This window comes from Podarcis bocagei (assembly GCF_964188305.1).
Source record: "Podarcis bocagei genome assembly, chromosome: 13".
Classification (NCBI taxonomy): domain Eukaryota; kingdom Metazoa; phylum Chordata; class Lepidosauria; order Squamata; family Lacertidae; genus Podarcis; species Podarcis bocagei.
The window spans coordinates 848,992-874,498 of NC_138138.1; the positions used below are offsets into that span (position 1 = coordinate 848,992).

The window sequence follows — 25,507 nt, forward strand, 5'->3', positions numbered from 1 at the left end:
TAGCTCCAAGAAAAAGAAGTTCATTTGGACAGAGCAGGCGGAGCAGTCCTTTCAGGCACTCAAGCGTCTCTTCGCGTCGGAAGAGCAGCTGCTTCATGTCAACCCCAGCAAGCCGATGAGGGTGGAGACAGACGCTTCGGACAGAGCCGTGGGGGCGGTCCTGCTGCAGAAAGACCCGCAGGGGGTGTGGCGACCGGGAGCGTTTTACTCCAGGAAGCTCAGCAAGTCCGAGCAGAACTACACCATATGGGACAGGGAGTTGCTGGCCATTCACGCAGCGTTCAAGGCGTGGAGGCACTTTCTGATCGGCGCCAAGCACACGGTGCAGGTTTGCACGGACCACAAGAATCTAGAGCACTGGCGCACGGCACAGTTCCTGAACCAAAGGCAGATACGTTGGGCTGAGTTCTTTGCGAACTTCGACTTCCGAATAGAGTATGTCCCGGGGGACACCAACATCATGGCAGACGCTCTCTCCCGTAAGCCACAGTATCTGGAGGACGCAACACCAGCGGCCGCCATGCACATCTTCGCACCGACAGTGTGGGCGTGCGCCGCGGCGACCGTGGACCTAGAGGCGGTGCGACGAGCGTTGCAGGGGGACTCCTTCGCACAAGCAAAGATGGCAGAGGTGCAAAGGGGCAAGGCAGCGGCCGACGGTTTCCAGCTAAGAGATGGATTGCTCATCCGTAAAGGGGCCATCTACGTGCCGGGAGACGAACTTCGAGCCAAGGTGCTGCAGCAGCTGCACGACGCGCCCACGGCCGGGCACTTTGGCAAGGAGAAGACGGTGGAATTAGTAGCCAGGGATTTCTGGTGGCCTGGAATGAGAGGGGAGGTCGCAGACTACGTGGCGAGGTGTGACACCTGCCAGAGGGCCAAACCAGTGCACAGACCGCCGGCCGGACTGTTGGAACCGCTGCAAACTCCGGTCGAACCTTGGGAAAGGGTGGCCCTGGACTTTGTCACGGATCTGCCCAGCTCAAGGGGCAAGACGGCAGTGCTGGTGGTGGTGGACCTGTTTTCCAAGATGGCCCATTTCATTCCGTGTGCTAAGGTGGCCACGGCGGAGCAAACCGCCAAACTGTTCATAGACCACGTGTTCAAGGTTCACGGTCTGCCACGGTCTATTCTGTCCGACCGGGGGCGGCAGTTCATCTCGAATTTCTGGCAGAAGCTGATGGGCTTCCTGAACGTCAAGATCAACCTGGCGTCGGCGAGACACCCGCAGACCAACGGGCAAGCGGAGCGGGTCAATGCCATCATGCAGCAGTACCTGAGATGTTATGCAAATCAACAGCCTGCGACGTGGGTGGATTACCTGCCGCTTGCCGAGTTCGCCTACAACAACACGAAGCACGTGTCCACGGGGGTCACGCCGTTCTTCGCCAACAACGGGAGGCACCCCAGAACCTTCCCGGGACTGGAAAGAATGGGGGAGGGGGAGCCGCAGACAGCAGATGCGTTCGCGTCGGAGCTGCAGGAAGTCCACGATCAGCTGAGGCGCCACCTGGAGCTGGCCAAGCACGCATACAAGGTACAAGCAGACAAGCACAGAAGGGTTGGAGAAGAGCTCCACGTGGGAGACTGGGTTTGGTTAGCAGCCCACGCAGTGCCGGCCAGGTCGTTGGCCAAGAAGAAACTAGGGCATAAGCAACTGGGGCCCTACCAAGTCGAAGAACAGGTCAACCCGGTAGCTTTCAGACTGGCACTTCCGGAGGGTTCCAGAATGCATCCGGTATTCCACAGATCGGTGCTCACTCCCTACAAGGCACCGCACAGGTTCCAGGAACCCGGAACGGCGCCGAGTCCGGCCAGAGACAGAACAGGGCACGCGGGAGTGGCACAGAAGGAGCGCATCAACGAAGTCACGGAGATTTTGGACTCCAGATGGGGGGAAGAGGGGGTAGAATACTTTCTCGCCAAGGAGGGCACCCCGGCCAGTGCGAACAGCTGGGTGCCGGGCTACGCCTTAGACGAACCTCTGCTCAAAGACGAGTTTCATGCCCTCTTCCCACATAGACCTATGCCAGCAGACTTTTTCGACGACTGGCTTTTCACGCCCACGCTTTCGGCCAGCACGTTCCGGGGGTTCGACTCGGACGAGGAACCGACACGAGACGTCCGTTCCCCGGAGGGGTCACCCTCGGGATCCGCCTCAGAACCCTCGTATTGGTGGGACGATAGGCCAGAGGAGCAGTTCCGCAGAAAGTGGCTGGAATGCTCAGGACGAGCAACGCCGCCAGGAGGAAGTGAGGGAGAGACGGACATGGACATTTTCGGGGACGACCCTGGTTTCGAGCACGGCGGCACAGAGATGGAAGCGGAGGTGACCGTCGTCGACGAGAGCAGGGAGGAAGAACCGGAAGACTTCAGATGGAGGCCCGCCACGGGAAGCGACCGATATCCGACGTTCGTCCCTTTGCAACAGCAGCCCCCAGCTCCAGCACCGGAAGGAGGGGAGGGGGGAATGGGGGGCTTCGAGGGGGGGATGGATGTCAGGGGTTTAGGAGCAGAGGCACGGGCAAGGGAGGAAACAGAGAGCGAAGGGGAGGAGGCAGAAGAAAAGATGAGTGATGACGACGACCCGAGATCTCCTAGTCTTTCCAGTGAATCAGAGGATTCACAGAAAGGAGCACCAGTGGCCAGGGCAAGGGGGGAGTCAAGGGGGGCACCCCAGGAAGATAGAGCCAGAAGGGACTCAGGGGGGAGCAGCTGGAAATCGGGACCAGCGTCACCGCCAGGAAGCAGGGAAGAGGAAGGGAGCCAGGGGGGAAGCGCTGGCAGCTCACCACAGGAGGGAGGGCATGAGTCAGGAGTGGCCACACCTCCATCGGGGAGCGAAGAAACGGTTAAGAGGAAGGTGGAAGGTTGGGCGCGCGCGCCAAGTTCAAATGCAGAGGAAGGCGGCGCAGTAAGCAGCCCCGAAAGGGAACCAGGTCCTAAAGCCCGGCGCAAGGAGGCAGGAGGGTCCGGGTCAGCGTCAGAAGAATCCCGGAAGGAAGAAGCCCCGGGGGGTAGAGGGACCCAGAGGAGGACAGTCAGGCGGAAAAGGTGGAGCAAGGCTAGGATATTAAGTTGGTGCACACGGGGCGGAGACTCAGACGGAGCTTCGCCGATCTAGCTACTAGACGTAGAGTTTGCGCGCAGCAGCGTGAGAATGGAAACTGTAATTCAATAAAGACTTTTACTCAATGATCGCTGGCTAGCGTGATCCTCTGTGAGCTAGGATCTTCAAGCAGCTCTGACACCTGATTTCAGCAGTCTGGCCAAACCCTTACATGAAAGCACTCGAGGTGCAGAAAAGGACCCATTCGTATGGGGACCTGAGCAGCAACAAGCCTTTTTAGTTATCAAACAACGACTTATGGAGGCCCCAGCCCTTGGACTGCCTAATTCGGAAAAACCCTTTCAGCTGTATGTACATGAACAGAATGGGATTGCAGCGGCAGTCCTGACCCAGAGATTAGGAAGTTGGAACCGTCCAGTAGCTTATTTGTCAAAACAATTGGACTCAGTAGCAAAAGGATGGCCTCCATGCCTAAGGGCAGTAGCGGCCACTGCAAGCCTTGTCAAAGAAGCTGATAAATTTACCTTCGGCCAGACGATGTATGTGAATGTACCTCATGCTGTTCTGACACTCATGGAATATAAGGGTAGTTATTGGCTAACGAACCCAAGGATGGCTAGGTACCAAGGCCTATTGTGTGAAAATCCCAGGATTCATCTACGAGTAGTGAATATGCTCAATCCAGCGACTTTGCTGCCCCTACCAGAGGTAGATGATGAAGAATCACATGATTGTCTCCAAATAATGGATGAAGTTTATTCCAGTAGACCCGATCTGAAAGATGAACCATTGAAAAATCCAGATGTTGTATATTATACTGATGGTAGCAGTTACCTGCATGAAGGTGCCAGACGAGCAGGATATGCTGTGGTCACCAATGAGGAAGTTGTGGAAGCTGAAGCTTTGCCTGCTGGCACCTCAGCACAAAAAGCTGAACTTATAGGTTTAACTAGAGCTCTGCAATTGGCAGCCGGATGTAAGGCAAACATCTATACTGATTCTAAATATGCCTTCTTAACCCTGCATGCACATGGTGCTCTATGGAAAGAAAGAGGTCTAATAGGAGCCCACGGGAAGGCCTTGAAATATGGACCTGAAGTAGAAATCCTGTTAGAAGCAGTATGGGCTCCAGAACAGATTGCTGTAATGCACTGCAAAGGTCATGGACGAGGAAGGGATCCAATAACCAGAGGAAATCATGCTGCTGACAAAGCAGCCCGAGAGGCAGCCCAAAAGCCTGTGGGAGGATTTATAGCAGCCCTCATACCAGAGGTAGTTCCAGAAGAAGTTAAACCTCACTATACCCCAGAAGAGAGGAAGTGGGCTGAACAGGAAGGAGCAGTTGTGAAGGACGGTTGGATGATCCTGCCAGACAATAGGATTTATGTACCTCATCATCTAGCAGGCACAATTGTAAGAAATTATCATGAATCTACTCACCTTGGCGGTACTGCAACCAGAGAGAGTCTCAGTCGGAAGTTGTATATTATTAACCTATCACAATTAGCAACTTGCATTTCACAGAAATGTGTTCTTTGTGCTAAAAACAATCCCAGGCAGGGACCGGTACAACCTCCTGGAATCCAACATGTGGGATATGTCCCCATGGAAAGCCTAATTGTGGACTTCACAGAGCTGGTCCCTTCTAAGGGATTCAAGTATCTCCTTGTGTTTGTAGATACTCTTACCGGATGGGTTGAAGCTTTTCCCACCCGAACTGAAAAGGCACGAGAGGTAACTAAGAGACTCCTGACTGAATTGATCCCGAGGTTTGGGTTACCTAGATGCATTGGAAGTGATAATGGGCCAGCGTTCATTGATCAAGTAGTACAAGAAGTATGTCGAGTCCTACAAGTGAAATGGAGACTGCATGCAGCCTATAGGCCTCAGAGTTCAGGGAAAACTGAAAGAATGAATCGGACTCTGAAAACCCAATTGGCAAAATTAACCCAGGAAACGGGATTGGGATGGGTAGATGTGTTACCCATAACACTGTTTCGTGTTCGGTGTGCACCCACAAAAAGACTTAAGTTGTCACCTTTTGAGCTCCTGTATGGGAGACCGCCCTCCTTTGTTCAGGATATTTCAGCTGATCTTAAACAAATAGGAGACCATGTGACACAGGGACAAGTGCAATCTCTCTCCCGTGTTTTTGTTTCTCTTAACAGGTGGGCCCTCGAGCGCACGCCGTGCAGCATTGCCGAGCCGATTCATCAGTTCCAGGCTGGCGATAGCGTATGGGTGAAAGAGTGGAAACGTGATCCACTTGCACCTAAGTGGCGTGGACCTTACACCGTCTTGCTCTCTACTCCAACAGCGGTGAAGGTAGCTGAGGTGACCCCCTGGATTCATCACTCCCGTTTGAAGAAATCCGAAGGCAGTTGGACGTGCAAAGGTGACCCCTCTAATCCTCTTAAACTGACTCTCTCCAAAAACCCCTGTATCTAGCCCTACCGGGAACGGGCTAGGTCACGGGCAACATTTGACGACCGGCCTGCTGCAGCCACAACCTGGAAGCTGGCTGACCTGCGCACGCCTGAAGCTTGAGGAGCATCTGAACCAGCGATTGTGAAAGGAAAGATTCTCTTATACAATTAATTGACTGCCCACCCCCTTGTGGAACAATTATCAGATATTACTCATTGGGGATCCTCGGGATATATGTTTTGGTCTTGGTGGTTCCCCATTCCTGTCACTGGGGGAATTATATTGGGACTAATATTTATTTGCTATCACAATAAGGTAATCTTTTGTGGGAGGAATGCATATGCTAGACATCAACATGATTTTATTATTAATCCTGATCCCTTGGGAAGGGGAAGGGTCCTTGAATCTGACCAAATTGACTAAATATGGATTCCGCCATGACCACAATATGTGGGTAGGTTTAGCTGAAATGGTAGCCAATGTTGCAAATAGGACCAATTGCCTTGTTTGCTCTCTCGGGCCAGATGATTCAGAGGGAGGTATGCCCTTATTACCGATACCATTAGATGCCATTGGTATGGTAAGCGAAATACCACACCAAACAGAAGTACAGAATTTCCCCGGATGGAACTCAACTAAACCATTACGAGTTATACCTGTACAAGGGGAATTCTGTGTACATAAATCATCAGATGCAGCTGATTCTACTATGATAGGCTCTTCTCATTGTCACTATACTTGGGATAATATTAAGAATACCTGGGCACACGATACTACCTATCGAACTCGGAATGCCTTGCCCTGTGCACCTCCTTTTATTCATGCATGGAAAGTGGTATGGAACATAACTGTGACAGAAAAAGGCAATCTAACATACTGCACTGTGAACTCTCTACCTCTTTTGCTATTTCGCCTTCTGTACTCCACGTACCAAAGACCTCAGACCCGATGGTTGTGGTGGATATGTGGAGAATGGGCATACAAGAAACTCCCCTCCAAATGGAGTGGGACTTGTTTCCTGGGATGGGTATTACCACCAATGTGGATTATGCCCACTAATTTGGCCAAGCGAACACGAAGAAACGCTGATATTTCTCATATAGCAGGAGGAAGTACCCAAAGTTGGAGCGGTACTGATGATTGGCCACCAGAGCGCATTATAGCCTATTATGATCCTGCCTCCTGGAATCCTGGTGAGCTCATACAAGGGGCACGGGATCCTATTTATAATCTAAACAGAATAATTCGATTGCAAGCAGTAGTGGAACTTGTAACCAATGCAACGGCCCGGAGTTTGAGACTTATTGCACAACAGTTGGATGAAAGTAGAGCCGCCATTTTACAGCTGAAAATGGGAATGGATTATGTACTTGCCAAGCAGGGAGGCCTATGTGGAGTCTTGAACTTGACAGGGAATGCCTGTTGCTTTAACATTTCAGATAATGGTGAGGCAATCCGTGTGTTGGCCACAAAGATGGAGAATATAGCACATGTCCCAGTACAAACATGGGAAGGATGGGATATGGGATGGCTCACCAATTGGTTACCTAATGTCACAGGACTCAAAGGGATACTATTGTCTTGCTTGTTTTTCTTGACAGTAGTGGTAATGGTTTTATGTATGATGCCATGTATCATTTCATGTTTTAGAAGTACAATTAGCAAGATGGTTTCAAATGAAACTCTACCTCATATCATGGCCCTATACAGAGCTTTACCTCAGGAACATGATGAAGGTCAAGCTATCAAGGACACTTGGGACGAAGGTCCTTGAGCTTGAAAGGGGGGAATGAGGCATCAGGCATAAGCCTGCATTTTATTAATGTTTGATCAGGACTTGTATATTAAAGAGGGCTTAGATTTTCAAAAGTTTCATGCCAGGCAAGAAGGCTAGCTGCTTAAGAAAATACTGACAGTGTTTTCTTCCTCTTAGACAAAGGGGCCCCTTTTGATTGATAGCAGAAAACAAATCTCAAAGTCGTAAAAGCTGAAATTACAGACTGAGAGTAAGGACACTGACCCTACATGTTATAGAAGATAAAAAAGGCAGAGATAAACATGATTAGGAATGAGTAAATAGTAAAATGATGCCAATGTGCCTCCCAGTAAAATGAGCCAGATCTTCTAAGGTTAAAAAGGCCAAGACCAAATGGAGAAGCATCTAGCTGGGAAGTCTTTTTAAAGCTGTTTCTTAAACTGAGAGAGTTTCAATAAATGTTGGGAAGAGCTAATGGAAACAAAGCAGCTGGCTGAAGCAGCTGGCTGAAGGGGGGGGGAATGTAAACTAAAGAGGTTTCTTCTGAAACTGTTTTAAACTGAGTTCTTTTTTCTTTCTCTCTCTACTTTAAAAAGGCCTTATTCCTTTTAAGAGGCTATCTGTGTTGTGTATTAAATATATTGGCTTAAATGTAATTATGCAAAGGATTTAGAAATGCTAGATTCTTATTTCATATAGTTGTAAAGAGTTGTATTTATCCTGGAATTAAGTCAGACACCAGCCCAGCCCTCTTGCTAGACAAAGAGACGCCATCTGGGCTGTCCTGATATATTAGCTGTCAGACATTTGTTTAGGAACCTTCAAATGAAGGATATCTTTCAATGTTGATGTGAAACTCAAGATCCTTGACATATGTTTAAGATAAAAATTTAAGATTAACCATTTGTTTTAGAAGGCAATAGGGCAAGGAGGGCAAGAGGTGAGCTGGTAATTAAGATTCCTTGTTGAGACACATGTAAGATATATTACTACTTATTTGTCATTTATAGATGTAACAATATATAGCTCTTTGTCCTCCATATAAGGACAGGAGGATATGGGTGTATCTTTTTGTGATTGGTTCTAGCAATCAGCCAATAGGAAATCCAACCAGGCTGATTGGACAGAGGCAGCCAAAGGAGGAGCAAAGGGGGCTGGATTAAGGGAATATAAGGGCTGGCCATAATGGCAGGAGCCAGGCCAGAGCTTGGTAACCATATACCACTGTGCCTCTCATTTATTTGTCTGACAAATAAATAATTATTTTAATTTCTCTATTGCTGCGTTGAATATTTCATTCCAGCTAAGCGTTAACCACAAGCAGGGTGCTACAGTAGGTACACCCACCCCTTGAGGGCACGACTGCAGTGACCTTTGATTCCCATATAGCCAGAGATTCAGAGGATTGCCTGCCTATGTTTGTTGGCAACTGCAAACAGTTCTTGTCTGTGCAGAAGAAATGTGAAGAGCTGGATTTAAGGCTGGAAAAGAAACAAATTTTCCCATCCCTAGTTTGGAGTTGGAGAGAAAGGATCTTAGGCTTCATTTTGTAGACAGTGCCTCCAAACCCTGAGTCAGCCACAGGACCATCGCCCAGTAAGCTAAAAGTCTCAGTTGTTTTGGTCTCATTTCAGGTATACTTTTATACAGAGAGAATCTACCTGTCTACAGGAACTGACCTAAATAATATCCCATACATCCGTTTAGCATCAAGCGTTGCCATCATTTCAGTCTTTGTCGGGGTAAGCCTGCCTTACTTTCGCCTTTTTTTCTGCCCCTTAAAGTCTCAAAGCTCAGTCTGCTCCAAAGGATGTTCCTGCGCTGCAAACTTTAGCAGCAGTTTTGTGCCAGCACTTAGGGATACAGTGTACATACGCTTCAGGTTACAGACTCCGCTAACCCAGAAATAGTGCTTCAGGTTAAGAACTTTGCTTCAGGATGAGAACAGAAATTGTGCTCCGGTGGCACAGCAGCAGCAGGAGGCTCCATTAGCTAAAGTGGTGCTTCAGGAACGAATTAAGTACTTAACCCGAGGTACCACTGTACAGGAAGGCACCTTATACCAAGTCAGATACTTTGTGCATCTAACTCTGTATTGTCCACACTGACTGGCAGCAGCTCTCCAGGCTTTCAGCCTTTCCTGGCCTACCTGGCCTGAGCTTTGGAGGGAGGGGCTCACAGCATTGACACTCCAACAGATCTTGCCTCCTCGTGAGGTTCCCAGGGAGATCACCAAGGCTAGTATAGAGCAGTATGTTCTTCTGTATGTCCAGCTTCCAGCACCAGCCAAAGTTCATACATACTCTCACTACACACAGCCCCACTTGGCTCCCTGTTCTCTATCAAGGTGAGGTGGTAAAAGACCCACCCGTTTGTTTCTGAGCCCTCTCTCTCACCCCCATTTTAAACTTACTAAGAACCCTGCAAGGTTGGTTAAGCTGAGACTGAGTGCTGCGTCCTTCCTTTTTCACATGCTTTCTTTCCCTTGCTGTTACATTCTCTAGATATTTTACGTTGACTCAATGGGGCGAAAGTTCCTGCTGCTCCTTGCTTTTGGCATGTGCACCATCCTCTGCATCGTATTAACCATGAACCTTGAACTTCAGGTTGGTTGGTTTTTCCCGAACTCTTCAAGCACCGATGTCCTCGAAAGCCAAGCGTTACTCCGTCGATTGCTCCTTGGCTATGTGCACGCTAGCAACTGAAAGAGCATCACTCCTTTTGATGGCTCTTTCTCTGTATACGCATTAATACTTTGAAATGCAGCAACGTCGCTTCTCTTCTGCTGCGTTTCAAGTTGTGTTTTCACATTGCTGTGCACACCAGAGAGGAGGCACCTGGTGCATACTGCATGTTGGGTTTCCCCACCTCTGCAATCCACCTGCCCGCAGACAGATGAAGCTGTCAACTGCATATTTCTTTCACAAAATTTATATACCACTTGTTCATTAAATTAAAAAAGCCCTCAGAGTTTCACAATAGGAATAAAACAATGAAATTATTTAAACAGTTTATAACCACTACAGTCGTACCTTGAATCCCGGACACCCTGGAACTTGAACGTTTTGGCTCCTGAATGCCAGAAACCTGGAAGTGAGTGTTCCGGTTTGCGAACATTCTTTTGGAAATTGAACGTCTGATGGGGCTTCCACGGCTTCTGATTGACTGCAGGAGATTCCTGCAGCAAATCAGAAGCTGCAATTTGGTTTTAGACTTCCAAGGTACAACTGTATCTTGAAACCTTTATTAAAAAAATTAAAACATGTGCTGGCATTCTACATTTCACCTAAACTGTTGAGCTAAGTCTGGGACTTTTTGCAGACCAAAAACTGCATGCCAGTGGTGGGTGGGGCTAGAAGCAAAAGTAGGCTGAGCAATGAACTCACATCATTTGCCTTTGTAGAATAGGCTGGTTTCTGCACACACCTTCCCAAACTCCTCTCTCGCCTCTATCCAGGCATGCAAGAGGCATGATCAGAGTTCAAAGAGCACATTTCCAGCTGGGCAAAAACACACTGAAGGAGGGTGTGTGGAGCAAGGCTGATATGGCCTTGGAATAGGTAGCAGCTCTCTATAAATGAGTGTGAGTGATCGAGGCCTCGCATTAACATCGCTCCTATTTACACAGTTGATACGTGGGGACCATACCTTTATCAAAATGTCATATTTGGTTTGGATAATAATAATAATAATAATAATAATAATAATAATAATAATAATAATTTATTTATACCCCACCCATCTGGCTGAGTTTCCCCAGCCACTCTGGGCGGCTCCCAATCAAGTGTTAAAAACAGTACAGCATTAAATATTAAAAACTTCCCTGAACAGGGCTGCCTTCAGATGTCTTTTAAAGATAGGATAACTGCTTATTTCCTTCACCTCTGAAGGGAGGGTGTTCCATAGGGTGGGCGCCACTACCAAGAAGGCCCTCTGTCTGGTTCCCTGTAACCTCACTTTTCGCAATGAGGGAACTGCCAGAAGGCCCTCAGCGCTGGATCTCAGTGTCCGGGCTGAACGATGGGGTGGAGACGCTCCTTCAGGTATACAGGACCATCAGGTATACAGGACCGAAGATTCTAACAACCCTTCTGTGCAGCACAAGGTGCTTAAAAAAGGACCAGATCTTTCCCTTGCTATCCCATCAGAGATGCTCCTCTGGCACTGGCACATTTTCAAGAAGGGGGCCAGGCCTCCCCCAAACCCTGCAGCAATCCTCAAGAGGACGCACCAGGACGAAGATGCTTGGCTGTACCGCGTCCTTTTGAGAATCGCCAGGGATGTGGCAGGGTGAAGCATGTTCGCAGGCCAAGTCAGCCTGGCCAGGTTGGGAGGGGTGTCGTGCGTGTGACATCATGCACATGTGGTGGGCGCAACTCATTTTGGGCACAACTCAGTGCCACTGTCCTCTGGATTCTTCCCAATGGGAAGTGATCTCTCATGAGTAAACAGCGTCTGATTGACCAATAACATCAGCGATTACATCAAAAGCGCTTTGCCCAAACCTAGCAAGCTTGACACGCTCTCACAACTCTCTCCAACAGGGAGATGCCTTGTGGATGTCTTACGTCAATGCGCTCCTCATCAATATTTTCCTCATGGGACATGCCGTCGGACCTAGTAAGTGCTCAGGTGATACGCAGAGTTCCTTGGAGGAGGCGCAGGATGTGAAGAGCAAAAGGTTTCCCAGGACCGAGGGTGGTCAGGCATCCAAAGCCTTTATTTATCCTCAGCCCCTTCCACTACAGTGTGTCAGGAGCCAGAGTCAGGTGTAGATCAGCAATATAAAAAACACAGTGCCAGCAAAAACTCTTACAAAACAGCGCAGCCCTCATGATCCCAGCAACTCTTCCCTTTCCAGTGAGGTTAGGCCGACTCTCTCCTTGTCCTTCCACTGGCAGGTGAAGACTGTTTTATTCTGGCAGGCCTTTGGGAACTGACTGTTTTGTTGTTTTTAAGGAAAGGGTCGTAGTGTTTTTAGTGTTTTTATTATCTGCATTTTAACAGATTTTGGGCTTCTTTGTTTTTTCATTGTTTTAATCCCGTTACAGTTTAATGCAGAAGTCAGCAAACTTTTTCAGCAGGGGGCCGATCCACTGTCCCTCAGACCTAGTGGGGGGCCGGACTATATTTTGAAAAATATGTATGCACTAATTCCTATGCCCCACAAATAACCCAGAGATGCATTTTAAATAAAAGCACACATTCTACTCATGTAAAAACACCAGGCAGGCCCCACAAATAACCCAGAGATGCATTTTAAATAAAAGCACACATTCTACTCATGTAAAAACATGCTGATTCCCGGACCGTCCGCGGGCCAGATTTAGAAGGCGATTGGGCCGGATCCAGCCCCCGAGCCTTAGTTTGCCTACCCATGGTTTAACGTAATGGGATTAAATATGAGGTTACAGTTTTGTAAGATCCCTTGAGTCCCAGGTTCTGTGGAAAGAGCAGGGTACAAAAGAATAATGAAAATAATAGTAGATGGGTTTCTAAGACTGAAGAACACTGATCTACTGGGCTTCGTAGTGAACCACAGAAGTCCCACGATCCTGTTTTCTGTTGATGTTTGTTAATGGTATGTTCAGAAAATCTCCGAATAAAAGTAGTTTGTAGCACTTTACATGAAAAAACCATTTAAAAAATGGAATGCCATTTTGAGGCCAATGGTTTTATAGTATTAAAGACTGTTTGAAAGGTTTCTAATCTGCTTTTCAAGGGGGGAGACTTCACAAAGTGGTGTAGAAAATAAGCATCAAAGTATGGCCCAACTTTACAAGGGACGCGGGTGGCGCTGTGCGTTAAACCACAGAGCCTAGGACTTGCCAATCAGAAGGTTGGCGGTTCAAATCCCCGCAATGGGGTGAGCTCCCGTTGCTCAGTCCCTGCTCCTGCCAACCTAGCAGTTCGAAAGCATCTCAAAGTGCAAGTAGATAAATAGATACCGCTCCGACGGGAAGGTAAATGGTGTTTCCGTGCGCTGCTCTGGTTCACCAGAAGCGGCTTAGTCATGTTGGCCACATGACCCGGAAAAACTGTCTGTGGATAAACATTGGCTCCCTCGGCCAATAAAGCGAGATGAGCGCTGCAACCCCAGAGTCGGTCACGACTGGACCTAATGGTCAGGGGTCCCTTTACCTTTATGGCCCAACTTTAAAACTTTTTAAAAATCTTCTTTGTGGTTAAAAAATATATAACAACAAATGGCCCCAACAAAATACCTCAATGCATGAGATGTGTGTGTGTGTTATTTTGTTGTTTTTGTTTTAACTATTTACTTGCGTTTTTACCTTGTATTTTATCCTGTGAACGGCCCTGAGAATATATATAAACATATATATAAACAGTTAAGCAGTTACTAAACAGAGGCAAGATTAAACCACTTTAAGAATAGTTCCCTTTTTTAAAAATAAAAATAAAAAAATCTCCTCCCAACGAGCAGTGAACTCTTTTCTCTACACAGGTGCTCTTCCCAACCTGATAATAGCAGAGATTTTCCTTCAGTCCTCGCGGTCCTCAGCCTATGTGGTTGGGGGTTTTGTGCATTGGTTCCTAAACTTCTTCAGCATTGTGACCTTCCTCAATATCCAGGTGAGTGATTCTGGTGGTCCGTGGGTGTTCTGAACCTTCTACAGCGAAGGGCTGTAGCTCAGCAGTAGAGCATCTGCTTGGCATGCAGAAGGATGTTGAGGACCTAAGAAGCTGCCTTGTCCTTCACTAGTCCATCTAGCTAAGCACTGTCTACACTGACTACCAGAGGCTCTCTAGGGTTTCAGACAGGGAGTCTTTCTCAGTCCTACTTGGAGTCGTCGGGGGTTGAACTGAGCACCTTCTACATGCAAGGCAGATGCTCTGACACTGAACTATGGTATTTCCTGTAAAAAAACAAAACAAAACGTAAGATTCTAGTCCTCCTAATTCTAGGTAAAGGGTTGAATACAAACATAAGAAGCTGCCTTATATCAAGCCAGTAGTGTCTACACGGACTGGCAGTGGCTCTCCAAGGTTTCAGAGAAGGGGCCGCTCCCAGTTCCCCCTGGACTTGCCAGGGATTGAATTTGCCCCAGCCATGGGCATAGCCGGGGGGGGGGGAGCTCTCCTCCCCTCCCCCCAAAATCAAGTAATTAAATAAAAATACTTAAGTAAAAGAATAAATTGTAGAAAAATATTGGCAGATTTTTCCCCCGAGCACTTGGGGTCAAAAGAAAGGAATTTAAAACAACTGCTGCTGAGACATTTCATTCTGAATCTGCTAGACAGAGCCAGACAGAGGATGATGACAGGTAGGTGTTCTCCCTGCCCCCTAAATCCTGGCTAGGCCTATGGCCATAGACCTTTCCCACCTTAGGTAGGATGGAGAAAGCACATTCCACGCCTACCCTCACCTGGTCCCAAAACTTCCCTTCTGGGGTGTTACTAGAGAGAGAGATGGAAACCAAGCCTTATGAGGAACAGTTGAAGGAGTTGGGTATGTTTAGCCTGGATAAGAGAAGACAGAGCACTGACAGAGAATTGTAGAGTTGGGCTCAAGTGTCATCTGGTAGCTATCTTCAAATATCTGAAGGGCTGCCACATAGAATACAGAGCAAGCTCTCCCCCCCCCCCATTGCTCCAGAGGACAGGGCCCAAACTAATGTAGTCAAATGGCAAGAAAGAATATCCCAGGTAAACATCAGGCAGAACTGTCGACAGTGGAACCAGCTATGTCAGAGGATTCTCTGGCTGTAAATTCTGCACTGTAGCAGGGGGTGGGACCAGAATACCCTTGCCAGGGGGTCCCTTCCAAACCTTCAATTCTATGATTCTATGAGATAACCCGGCCTTGAGTTCCTTGAAGGAAAAAAGCACTGGGGAAATATAATGTGCTAAATTAATAAGCTTATGCCTTTCTGTGGGTGGATCTACACACGGGGGGGGGGGGGGAACCCACTATAGATAAGTCATAAAAATTAAATCTTTATAACAAAAGAAAAAAAAACCCTCTATGTAAAATCACATAGAAAAGTTTCCTGCTCTACAGCGCCATCTGGTGTTGCATGTTTATAATACATTTAAAACTCAGTTTTTTGACTCATGTTGCTGAGCCCTGTTTCTCTCTCTGTGTGTGTTGCTGCTCCTGTTCCTTTCCAGAAATACATCGGATTCTTCAGCTTCCTCATCTGCTGTCCGATATGTGCTGCCACCTTCTTTTTCATCTTAAAGATGATCCCAGAAACCACGCACCAGACTTTTCTGGAAATCAGGAAGCAACTGCCCATCTACGTGGCCCAAAGGCAGATCAACAAGATGGAGCGAATGCCGAGGAGAAACACCAGGCGGGCGTTGGGGGAGGGGCAAAACCCCGTGTAGAATTTGATTATAAACATTTATATTCGAGCCATGATCCCAAGGGAATCTCTACGGTTGTCCATCAGCTGTCTCAGCACCGTTGACACGCCAGTATTGAGGTTTTGCCTCGGTTAATTCATTGCCCACCCTCCACCCTAAAGTGTGGGCTCCAAACTTAGGTGGGGTCCGAGAAATAACACACCTCAAGGGTCAAAAGCCCAAGTAGAGAGGTGCGTCTTCCACATTTGATAGAAACTGCATAATGCCAGGCACATCGCCGTGGGGAGGGAATTCGACATCTTAGCGAATGACACAAAAAAGGGGGGTAGTGTGGGGTGGGTGGGAGGCCATGGCTCCGGGCACAGATTTCTGGGGGGACGTGAGGTGGGGCAGCCAGGTGCGTCCACAACAGGCTCCTTCATCAAGACCTGAGCCATTGGGGGACAAGGCAAGGTGCACCCGGGCTCGGCCTTCAGGCCTGGGGTGGTAGCGGCGCCTCTTTCTTCTTGTGACCAGCGAAGGAACGCCCGCGTACCTCCCACCCCTGGGCTGGCTGAGAGGAAGGGAGTGTGGGCCCTGCTGCTGCCGCCTACTGAAAAGAGGTGAGAGGCTCCACCTGGATGGGGAGGGTGAGAGGCAGGCGGGGAAAGAGCAGTCATGTTCTCCAGTCAGACCATTGCGGCTCGGTCGCTCCAGTGGCGTTGGCGGTGAGGGCTGGGATGGTACAGCAGGCTCTGTTCAGCCTCCATTAGGGCGGTTCATTAATATTTTTTTTTAAAAAAATGCCTGCTCCAAAGGTCTTATCTTACTACACTAGGGATTACCGTATTTTTTTGCTCCATAAGACACACTCTTTCCCTCCTGAAAAGTAAGAAATGTGTGTGCAAGTGGGAGGCAGGGAGAAAAGCCCCCAAGAGCCGCGTCAGTCCCTTCTCCCTCCTCGTAGAAAAGCCCACAGGAGCCGCGCGCTCTTTAAAGGGTGTGCCGGCTTCTGCTGGCTTTTTTAGGAGGTGGGGTTTTTTTAGGAGCTGCTGGCTTTTTTAGGAGCGTGTGTGCGGCTCTTGGGGGCTTTTCCCCCTGAGGAGGGAGAAGGGCAGCCCGTCAGTGGGATGGGATACAGGCTCTGCTCAGCGCTCCCTTTTAAAATATTTTTTTTCTTGCATTCCCCTTCTAAAAACTAGGTGCATCTAATGGTCAGGTGCGTCTTATGGAGCGAAAAATGCGGTATATAGCTATATCCGAAATTTCATGCATATCAGTTAATATCTTGACCCTCCTCCATGAAAACAGCTGTTTACTTGGCCGTTTTCCTATGTCATGAAGGCTGAAATTTCAATTCAGGGGAGCAGGGTCAAGATATTAACTGACATGCATGAAATTTCACATATAGCTATATAATCCCTAGTGTAGTAAGGTAAGACCTTTGAAGCAGGCATTTTTTTAAAAAAAAGTTTTTTATGAACCACCCTAGCCTCCGTGCCTCACCCTGGCATGCCCCCCTCATGCTCCCACACACCTCGGCCTGCCTACACACACCTGGGCACCATCAACCCATGGTACGCCTCTGGACACAAAGAAGGCTGTCGCCCTACCTTACATGAGCAGCCAAGTCTTTAGCATATGCGCCGCCAGGGTGCAAAGATCTGGCCAGAGCCCCCAAATTTAGTTTAGCCCCCAAATTAACTTTGATTAGAAAGGAGGAAAAAGAAACAAACTTTTTTATGTGCTCATTTATTTACAATACGCTTATACTTCAGTATACAATACCACCACACTTAAACTTATAAGTATTGTTTAGGCACGTACTTAGGAGAAACATCAGTCGTGTCAAAGTGCTGCTGACCCCACTGCCGCATAGCAGCTCAATACAATACGTAACTGTCAGAGCTGCTTGAAGATCCTAGCTCACAGAGGATCACGCTAGCCAGCGATCATTAAGTAAAAGTCTTTATTGAATTACAGTTTCCATTCTCACGCTGCTGCGCGCAAACTCTACGTCTAGTAGCTAGATCGGCGAAGCTCCGTCTGAGTCTCCGCCCCGTGAGCACCAGCTTAATATCCTAGCCTTGCTCCACCTTTTCCGCCTGACTGTCCTCCTCTGGGTCCCTCTACCCCCCGGGGCCTCCTCCTTCCGGGATTCTTCTGACGCTGACCCGGACCCTCCTGCCTCCTTGCGCCGGGCTTTAGGACCTGGTTCCCTTTCGGGGCTGCTTACTGCGCCGCCTTCCTCTGCATTTGAACTTGGCGCGCGCGCCCAACCTTCCACCTTCCTCTTAACCGTTTCTTCGCTCCCCGATGGAGGTGTGGCCACTCCTGACTCATGCCCTCCCTCCTGTGGTGAGCTGCCAGCGCTTCCCCCCTGGCTCCCTTCCTCTTCCCTGCTTCCTGGCGGTGACGCTGGTCCCGATTTCCAGCTGCTCCCCCCTGAGTCCCTTCTGGCTCTATCTTCCTGGGGTGCCCCCCTTGCCCTGGCCACTGGTGCTCCTTTCTGTGAATCCTCTGATTCACTGGAAAGACTAGGAGATCTCGGGTCGTCGTCATCACTCATCTTTTCTTCTGCCTCCTCCCCTTCGCTCTCTGTTTCCTCCCTTGCCCGTGCCTCTGCTCCTAAACCCCTGACATCCATCCCCCCCTCGAAGCCCCCCATTCCCCCCTCCCCTCCTTCCGGTGCTGGAGCTGGGGGCTGCTGTTGCAAAGGGACGAACGTCGGATATCGGTCGCTTCCCGTGGCGGGCCTCCATCTGAAGTCTTCCGGTTCTTCCTCCCTGCTCTCGTCGACGACGGTCACCTCCGCTTCCATCTCTGTGCCGCCGTGCTCGAAACCAGGGTCGTCCCCGAAAATGTCCATGTCCGTCTCTCCCTCACTTCCTCCTGGCGGCGTTGCTCGTCCTGAGCATTCCAGCCACTTTCTGCGGAACTGCTCCTCTGGCCTATCGTCCCACCAATACGAGGGTTCCGAGGCGGATCCCGAGGGTGACCCCTCCGGGGAACGGACGTCTCGTGTCGGTTCCTCGTCCGAGTCGAACCCCCGGAACGTGCTGGCCGAAAGCGTGGGCGTGAAAAGCCAGTCGTCGAAAAAGTCTGCTGGCATAGGTCTATGTGGGAAGAGGGCATGAAACTCGTCTTTGAGCAGAGGTTCGTCTAAGGCGTATCCCGGCACCCAGCTGTTCGCACTGGCCGGGGTGCCCTCCTTGGCGAGAAAGTATTCTACCCCCTCTTCCCCCCATCTGGAGTCCAAAATCTCCGTGACTTCGTTGATGCGCTCCTTCTGTGCCACTTCCGCGTGCCCTGTTCTGTCTCTGGCCGGACTCGGCGCCGTTCCGGGTTCCTGGAACCTGTGCGGTGCCTTGTAGGGAGTGAGCACCGATCTGTGGAATACTGGATGCATCCTGGAACCCTCCGGAAGTGCCAGTCTGAAAGCTACCGGGTTGACCTGCTCTTCGACTTGGTAGGGCCCCAGTTGCTTATGCCCTAGTTTCTTCTTGGCCAACGACCTGGCCGGCACTGCATGGGCTGCTAACCAAACCCAGTCTCCCACGTGGAGCTCTTCTCCAACCCTTCTGTGCTTGTCTGCTTGTACCTTGTATGCGTGCTTGGCCAGCTCCAGGTGGCGCCTCAGCTGATCGTGGACTTCCTGCAGCTCCGACGCGAACGCATCTGCTGTCTGCGGCTCCCCCTCCCCCATTCTTTCCAGTCCCGGGAAGGTTCTGGGGTGTCTCCCGTTGTTGGCGAAGAACGGCGTGACCCCCGTGGACACGTGCTTCGTGTTGTTGTAGGCGAATTCGGCAAGCGGCAGGTAATCCACCCACGTCGCAGGCTGTTGATTTGCATAACATCTCAGGTACTGCTGCATGATGGCATTGACCCGCTCCGCTTGCCCGTTGGTCTGCGGGTGTCTCGCCGACGCCAGGTTGATCTTGACGTTCAGGAAGCCCATCAGCTTCTGCCAGAAATTCGAGATGAACTGCCGCCCCCGGTCGGACAGAATAGACCGTGGCAGACCGTGAACCTTGAACACGTGGTCTATGAACAGTTTGGCGGTGTGCTCCGCCGTGGCCACCTTAGCACACGGAATGAAATGGGCCATCTTGGAAAACAGGTCCACCACCACCAGCACTGCCGTCTTGCCCCTTGAGCTGGGCAGATCCGTGACAAAGTCCAGGGCCACCCTTTCCCAAGGTTCGACCGGAGTTTGCAGCGGTTCCAACAGTCCGGCCGGCGGTTTGTGCACCGGTTTGGCCCTCTGGCAGGTGTCACACCTCGCCACGTAGTCTGCGACCTCCCCTCTCATTCCAGGCCACCAGAAATCCCTGGCTACTAATTCCACCGTCTTCTCCTTGCCAAAGTGCCCGGCCGTGGGCGCGTCGTGCAGCTGCTGCAGCACCTTGGCTCGAAGTTCGTCTCCCGGCACGTAGATGGCCCCTTTACGGATGAGCAATCCATCTCTTAGCTGGAAACCGTCGGCCGCTGCCTTGCCCCTTTGCACCTCTGCCATCTTTGCTCGTGCGAAGGAGTCCCCCTGCAACGCTCGTCGCACCGCCTCTAGGTCCACGGTCGCCGCGGCGCACGCCCACACTGTCGGTGCGAAGATGTGCATGGCGGCCGCTGGTGTTGCGTCCTCCAGATACTGTGGCTTACGGGAGAGAGCGTCTGCCATGATGTTGGTGTCCCCCGGGACATACTCTATTCGGAAGTCGAAGTTCGCAAAGAACTCAGCCCAACGTATCTGCCTCTGATTCAGGAACTGTGCCGTGCGCCAGTGCTCTAGATTCTTGTGGTCCGTGCAAACCTGCACCGTGTGCTTGGCGCCGATCAGAAAGTGCCTCCACGCCTTGAACGCTGCGTGAATGGCCAGCAACTCCCTGTCCCATATGGTGTAGTTCTGCTCGGACTTGCTGAGCTTCCTGGAGTAAAACGCTCCCGGTCGCCACACCCCCTGCGGGTCTTTCTGCAGCAGGACCGCCCCCACGGCTCTGTCCGAAGCGTCTGTCTCCACCCTCATCGGCTTGCTGGGGTTGACATGAAGCAGCTGCTCTTCCGACGCGAAGAGACGCTTGAGTGCCTGAAAGGACTGCTCCGCTTGCTCTGTCCAAATGAACTTCTTTTTCTTGGAGCTAAGCGTGTCAGTGATGGCCGCCGTCTGCATCGCGAAGCCCTTGATAAACTTGCGATAGAAGTTCGCAAAGCCGACAAACCGTTGGACCTCCTTCCGGTTGCGCGGGCTCTTCCAATCCAACACCGCTCGAACCTTGGCGCTGTCCATGGCGAGCCCCTTGTCAGACAGCTTGTAGCCCAGAAAATCCACCTCCGTCACGTCGAATTGGCACTTCTCCAGCTTGGCGTAGAGCCTATGTTGCTTTAGCCTGCTCAGCACTTCCTTGACGTGTTTGTCATGCTCCTGCTGCGACTCCGAAAAGATCAGGATGTCATCTAAGAAACAGACGCACGTCTTGTAGAGAAGTCCCGCCAACACGTGATGCATAAAAGCTTGAAAAACGTGGGAGCCATTTTGCAATCCAAAAGGCATAACTCTATATTCGTAGGTCCCCAGTGGCGTGAACATGGCTGTCTTCCACTCATCACCCTCCCGCATGCGAATGAGGTTGTACGCCCCCCGCAGGTCCAACTTGGTGAACACTCTGCCCTTCCGTACCTTTGCGAGGAGGTCGTCAATTCGGGGCATGGGGAAGTCCGATGGCCTAGTCACACTGTTCAAAATCCTGTAATCCACTACGAGTCTCTTTTGGGGCGTGTCCCGCTTCTTAACAAAGAATACGGGACTGCCCCCCACTGCCTTGGACTCCCGGATGAAGCCGCGCTGCAAATTATGATCAATGAACTCCTTGAGTTCTTGCAGTTCGTCCTCTGACATGGAATACAGTCTCCCTTTAGGCAGCGCCGCCCCCGGCAGCAGGTCAATTTTGCAGTCATATGGTCTGTGAGGGGGTAGCCTGTCTGCCTCCTTCTCGCAGAAAACTTCCAAAAATTCAGCGTACTTGTGGGGAATCGCTTGCAGCGTGCCGAGCAGCAGCTGTGACTCCTCTTCCTCTCCTTCCTGCCTGGGCACGATGCAGTGTTCAGCACAAAAGGAAGAGCCGAAGATCAACTGCCTCTGGTACCAAGCCATCGTTGGGCTGTGCTTGTCCAGCCAACTCATGCCCAATACAACGGGCGTGTCAGATAGTTGAGTGACGTTGAAGCTGATGATTTCTTTGTGATTCCCAAGTCGCATCACCATTGGTGGCGTCTGCTTCACCACTTGCCCCCCGAGCAGCTCCCTGCCATCCACCGTGACAACCTGCAGGGGCAGTGTGGCCGGCAGCAACTGCACAGCGTGCCTGTCGACAAAGTCCTGCCCTATAAAGTCCGCATTGCTGCCTGAGTCAATGGTGATTGGCACGTCTATGGTGATTCCATTGGGCAGCTGGAGAGATGCTGTGAGCCTCACTACTGGTTTGGGCGGGAGGGGGTTCACGGGCTGTAAAATCTCTGGGGACTGCGTCACTAACACGTCTGGCTGGGCCCCAGTGCCTCTTCCTCCAGCCAGACCGCGTCGTTTCCCTGCTGTGGTCCTCCTTGCTGCGTTGCTGCAGTCACCATTGCTGAGGCTGCAGTGAGCTTGTGGGGCCTCTGGGGACACTCTTTTGCCATATGCCCTGGTTCCTCACAGACGTAACACTTCCTGTTCCCTCTAGGAGGCTTCGCTTTCACTGCTGCCGGTGCTAGGGCTCTGGTTGCTGACTGAGCCCTTGCACCTCCAACCTCCATAGGTTCGGCTCCTCCTCCTGGCGGAGGCGTGGATTGCGCCCGCGCTGCTTCTCTGGGAAGGAAGGAGGGGCCCCCGGCTGGTTCGCGCCCTCCACGCCCTTCGTCCTTGCTCCACGGACGTCCTTCCAGCCTCACCCCCACTGCCAGTGCCCTCTGAACGACCTCCTGGGTGGTTCGGGGTCTCTCCCCCCTCGCGATCTCATCTTTAATCGAGTTGTGCAGCCCCTCCCAAAAGAGGTCTCTTACAGGAGCCGAATCTCTGTCCCATTCCAGGGCACTGACCAAGGCGAAAAAGCGGGCATGATACTGCCTGACGCTGGCCCTCCCTTGTCTCAGCCCATGCACCTCCTTCCGTGCAAGATCCACGTCAATACTTGATAAAAAGCACCCACATCCCGGCGCATCCGCATTCTGGAGCGCCGGATCCTTATCTCTCCATAAATTGCGTAGCCATGCTTTCGCATCCCCATGCAGATGGGACATGATGAACCCCACTCTCTCTTGTTCATCTCTAAAGTCTTTATGCAGCAGTTGCAGTGCGCACAGTACGTCGGCTCTAAAGTTGGGATACTGTTGCAGGTTCCCATCGAAGTGAGAGACCAGCCCGCCTGTCCGTCTCGCCAACCCAATTCCCTCCTGCCGGGGTGTCTGCTTTGTCAGCACGTCTAACCTGACCTGGAGATCCCTGCAGGCGGCAGCTGCCTCCTCCTCTCTCTTCCTGGATGCGAGAACCTCGGCGTTCAGTTGTGCCACTGCTTTTCTGAGGTCCTCTATCTGCTGCTCAGCCGTCATGTCGTCTGCCGTTCGTGAGCTCGCTAGTAGGCACCTGTTTCTCTCCCCTCCTCGAGGCTGTAGATGCCCACAATGGAGAGACGGAGCTTACTGTCAGAGCTGCTTGAAGATCCTAGCTCACAGAGGATCACGCTAGCCAGCGATCATTAAGTAAAAGTCTTTATTGAATTACAGTTTCCTTTCTCACGCTGCTGCGCGCAAACTCTACGTCTAGTAGCTAGATCGGCGAAGCTCCGTCTGAGTCTCCGCCCCGTGAGCACCAGCTTAATATCCTAGCCTTGCTCCACCTTTTCCGCCTGACTGTCCTCCTCTGGGTCCCTCTACCCCCCGGGGCCTCCTCCTTCCGGGATTCTTCTGACGCTGACCCGGACCCTCCTGCCTCCTTGCGCCGGGCTTTAGGACCTGGTTCCCTTTCGGGGCTGCTTACTGCGCCGCCTTCCTCTGCATTTGAACTTGGCGCGCGCGCCCAACCTTCCACCTTCCTCTTAACCGTTTCTTCGCTCCCCGATGGAGGTGTGGCCACTCCTGACTCATGCCCTCCCTCCTGTGGTGAGCTGCCAGCGCTTCCCCCCTGGCTCCCTTCCTCTTCCCTGCTTCCTGGCGGTGACGCTGGTCCCGATTTCCAGCTGCTCCCCCCTGAGTCCCTTCTGGCTCTATCTTCCTGGGGTGCCCCCCTTGCCCTGGCCACTGGTGCTCCTTTCTGTGAATCCTCTGATTCACTGGAAAGACTAGGAGATCTCGGGTCGTCGTCATCACTCATCTTTTCTTCTGCCTCCTCCCCTTCGCTCTCTGTTTCCTCCCTTGCCCGTGCCTCTGCTCCTAAACCCCTGACAGTAACATAATATTTTGATGTAAGAGTTAATTTCATGTGCATGGCAGAAATCGAAAGAACAGAAATCGGGCTCCGGCAGCGTGGCAGCAGCGGGAGGCCCCATTAGCTAAAGTGGTGCTTCAGGTTAAGAACAGTTTCAGGTTAAGTACGGACCTCTGGAACGAATTAAGTACTTAACCTGAGGTACCACTGTATGTATTTTGTTTTTCTTACTTGATCAAAATTATTTATTATTTCATAACAGGTAGATGGTTAAGAACTTAGGCAGCTTCAGCAGCAGAAATTGGCGCCCGGGTGCCCTGCACCCCTTGCACCCCCTGGTAAAGACGGCCCTGTACGTGAGCATCTGAGGGCAGAGAAACCACTAAGAGGATGGAGGTGGTCTTTCAGATATTTTTCACTCTATAAGACGCACCAGACCACAAGACGCACCTAGTTTTTGGAGGAGGAAAACAAGAAGAAAAATATTCTGAATCTCAGAAGCCAGAACAGCAAGAGGGTTCGCTGCACAGTGAAAGCAGCAATCCCTCTTGCTGTTCTGGCTTCTGGGATAGCTGCACAGCCTGCATTCTCTCCATAAGACGCACACATGTTTCCCCTTACTTTTTAGGAGGGAAAAAGTAAGTCTTCTAGAGCAAAAAATACGGTAGATCCCATGAGACTGCTCAGGAAGCTGAGTTCTGCAGATTCCTCTTCCACCCACAGATTGTCCCCATGAGAACTATGAGCTCTACCCGTGAGCTGTGGCCTCTGAGCAGCAACTTCTTTGTAGGTTCACAGTTAAGCGTGGGGCCTGTTTGTTATTACCCTGAGCGCCCGTCTTTCAAAGTGTCTCGGCAAACATTATCCAAAAAAAGGTCACGTTAAAGCGTTGCTCGTTGAAGTGGTTTGCAAAGTGCGAACCACAATGCAGGAGTCAAATAAGAACAGAATAACTTGTCCCAAGGCTAGGGACGAAGGGGAGAAATTTGATTCCGTTCACATTTAAAGACAAAATGCCCAACTTTCAGAAACAATTCACAAACGGAGCACAGCCATCCTTTGATATTGGCGATTTCCGCAATGCAGTTGTGCATTGTGCAAAAATGCATATAAAGTGTGCATTAAAATGTACCTATTGTAGAAGGTAGCATATGAAAAGGCATTTATACGTTGGGGAAATTCACCCAGCCATCTCATTTCACAGTCTCTCTCCGGTAGTAGACAGCCTCCGAACCCCCACAAACACAGCATGGTGACTAACTTTTCCCCCTCTCTGTCGCCAACAGCCTTTAGTGCTATTGGGTTATTTTGTCTTTCTATATGGCTCATACTGTTCGGATACTGCCAGGGAGATAAAGTCCATCATGGCCCAAGCCGTGTGCCGGACGATCCATCGACCTCCCGTAGGCACGCAGTATCATCGATTAGCGACACGAGTTTCTAGAAAATATCTTGCCACATTCCAGAGCTCATGCACACTCTTATCAGCAGATAATTGACAGCAGAAGTCGCACTCAGGAGAGCATTATTTACAAGCTTTATTCAGCGT

The 25,507-nt window shown here is 50.6% G+C and overlaps 1 protein-coding gene across 1 annotated transcript in view; it reads left to right on the forward strand.

The window, feature by feature from the left end:
* The window catches only part of LOC308571960 (solute carrier family 2, facilitated glucose transporter member 5-like), a 37,172-nt gene extending 21,552 nt beyond the window's left edge, over nt 1–15,620 (forward strand). Inside the window, exons 9-13 of the mRNA XM_081167615.1 lie at nt 8,888–8,995; nt 9,758–9,859; nt 11,798–11,873; nt 13,720–13,847; nt 15,387–15,620. Of these exons, the coding sequence (XP_081023741.1) occupies nt 8,888–8,995; nt 9,758–9,859; nt 11,798–11,873; nt 13,720–13,847; nt 15,387–15,605 (633 nt within the window). The 3' untranslated portion in view covers nt 15,606–15,620. The remainder of the gene's footprint in view (nt 1–8,887; nt 8,996–9,757; nt 9,860–11,797; nt 11,874–13,719; nt 13,848–15,386) is intronic.
* The last annotated feature ends 9,887 nt before the right edge of the window (nt 15,621–25,507 follow it).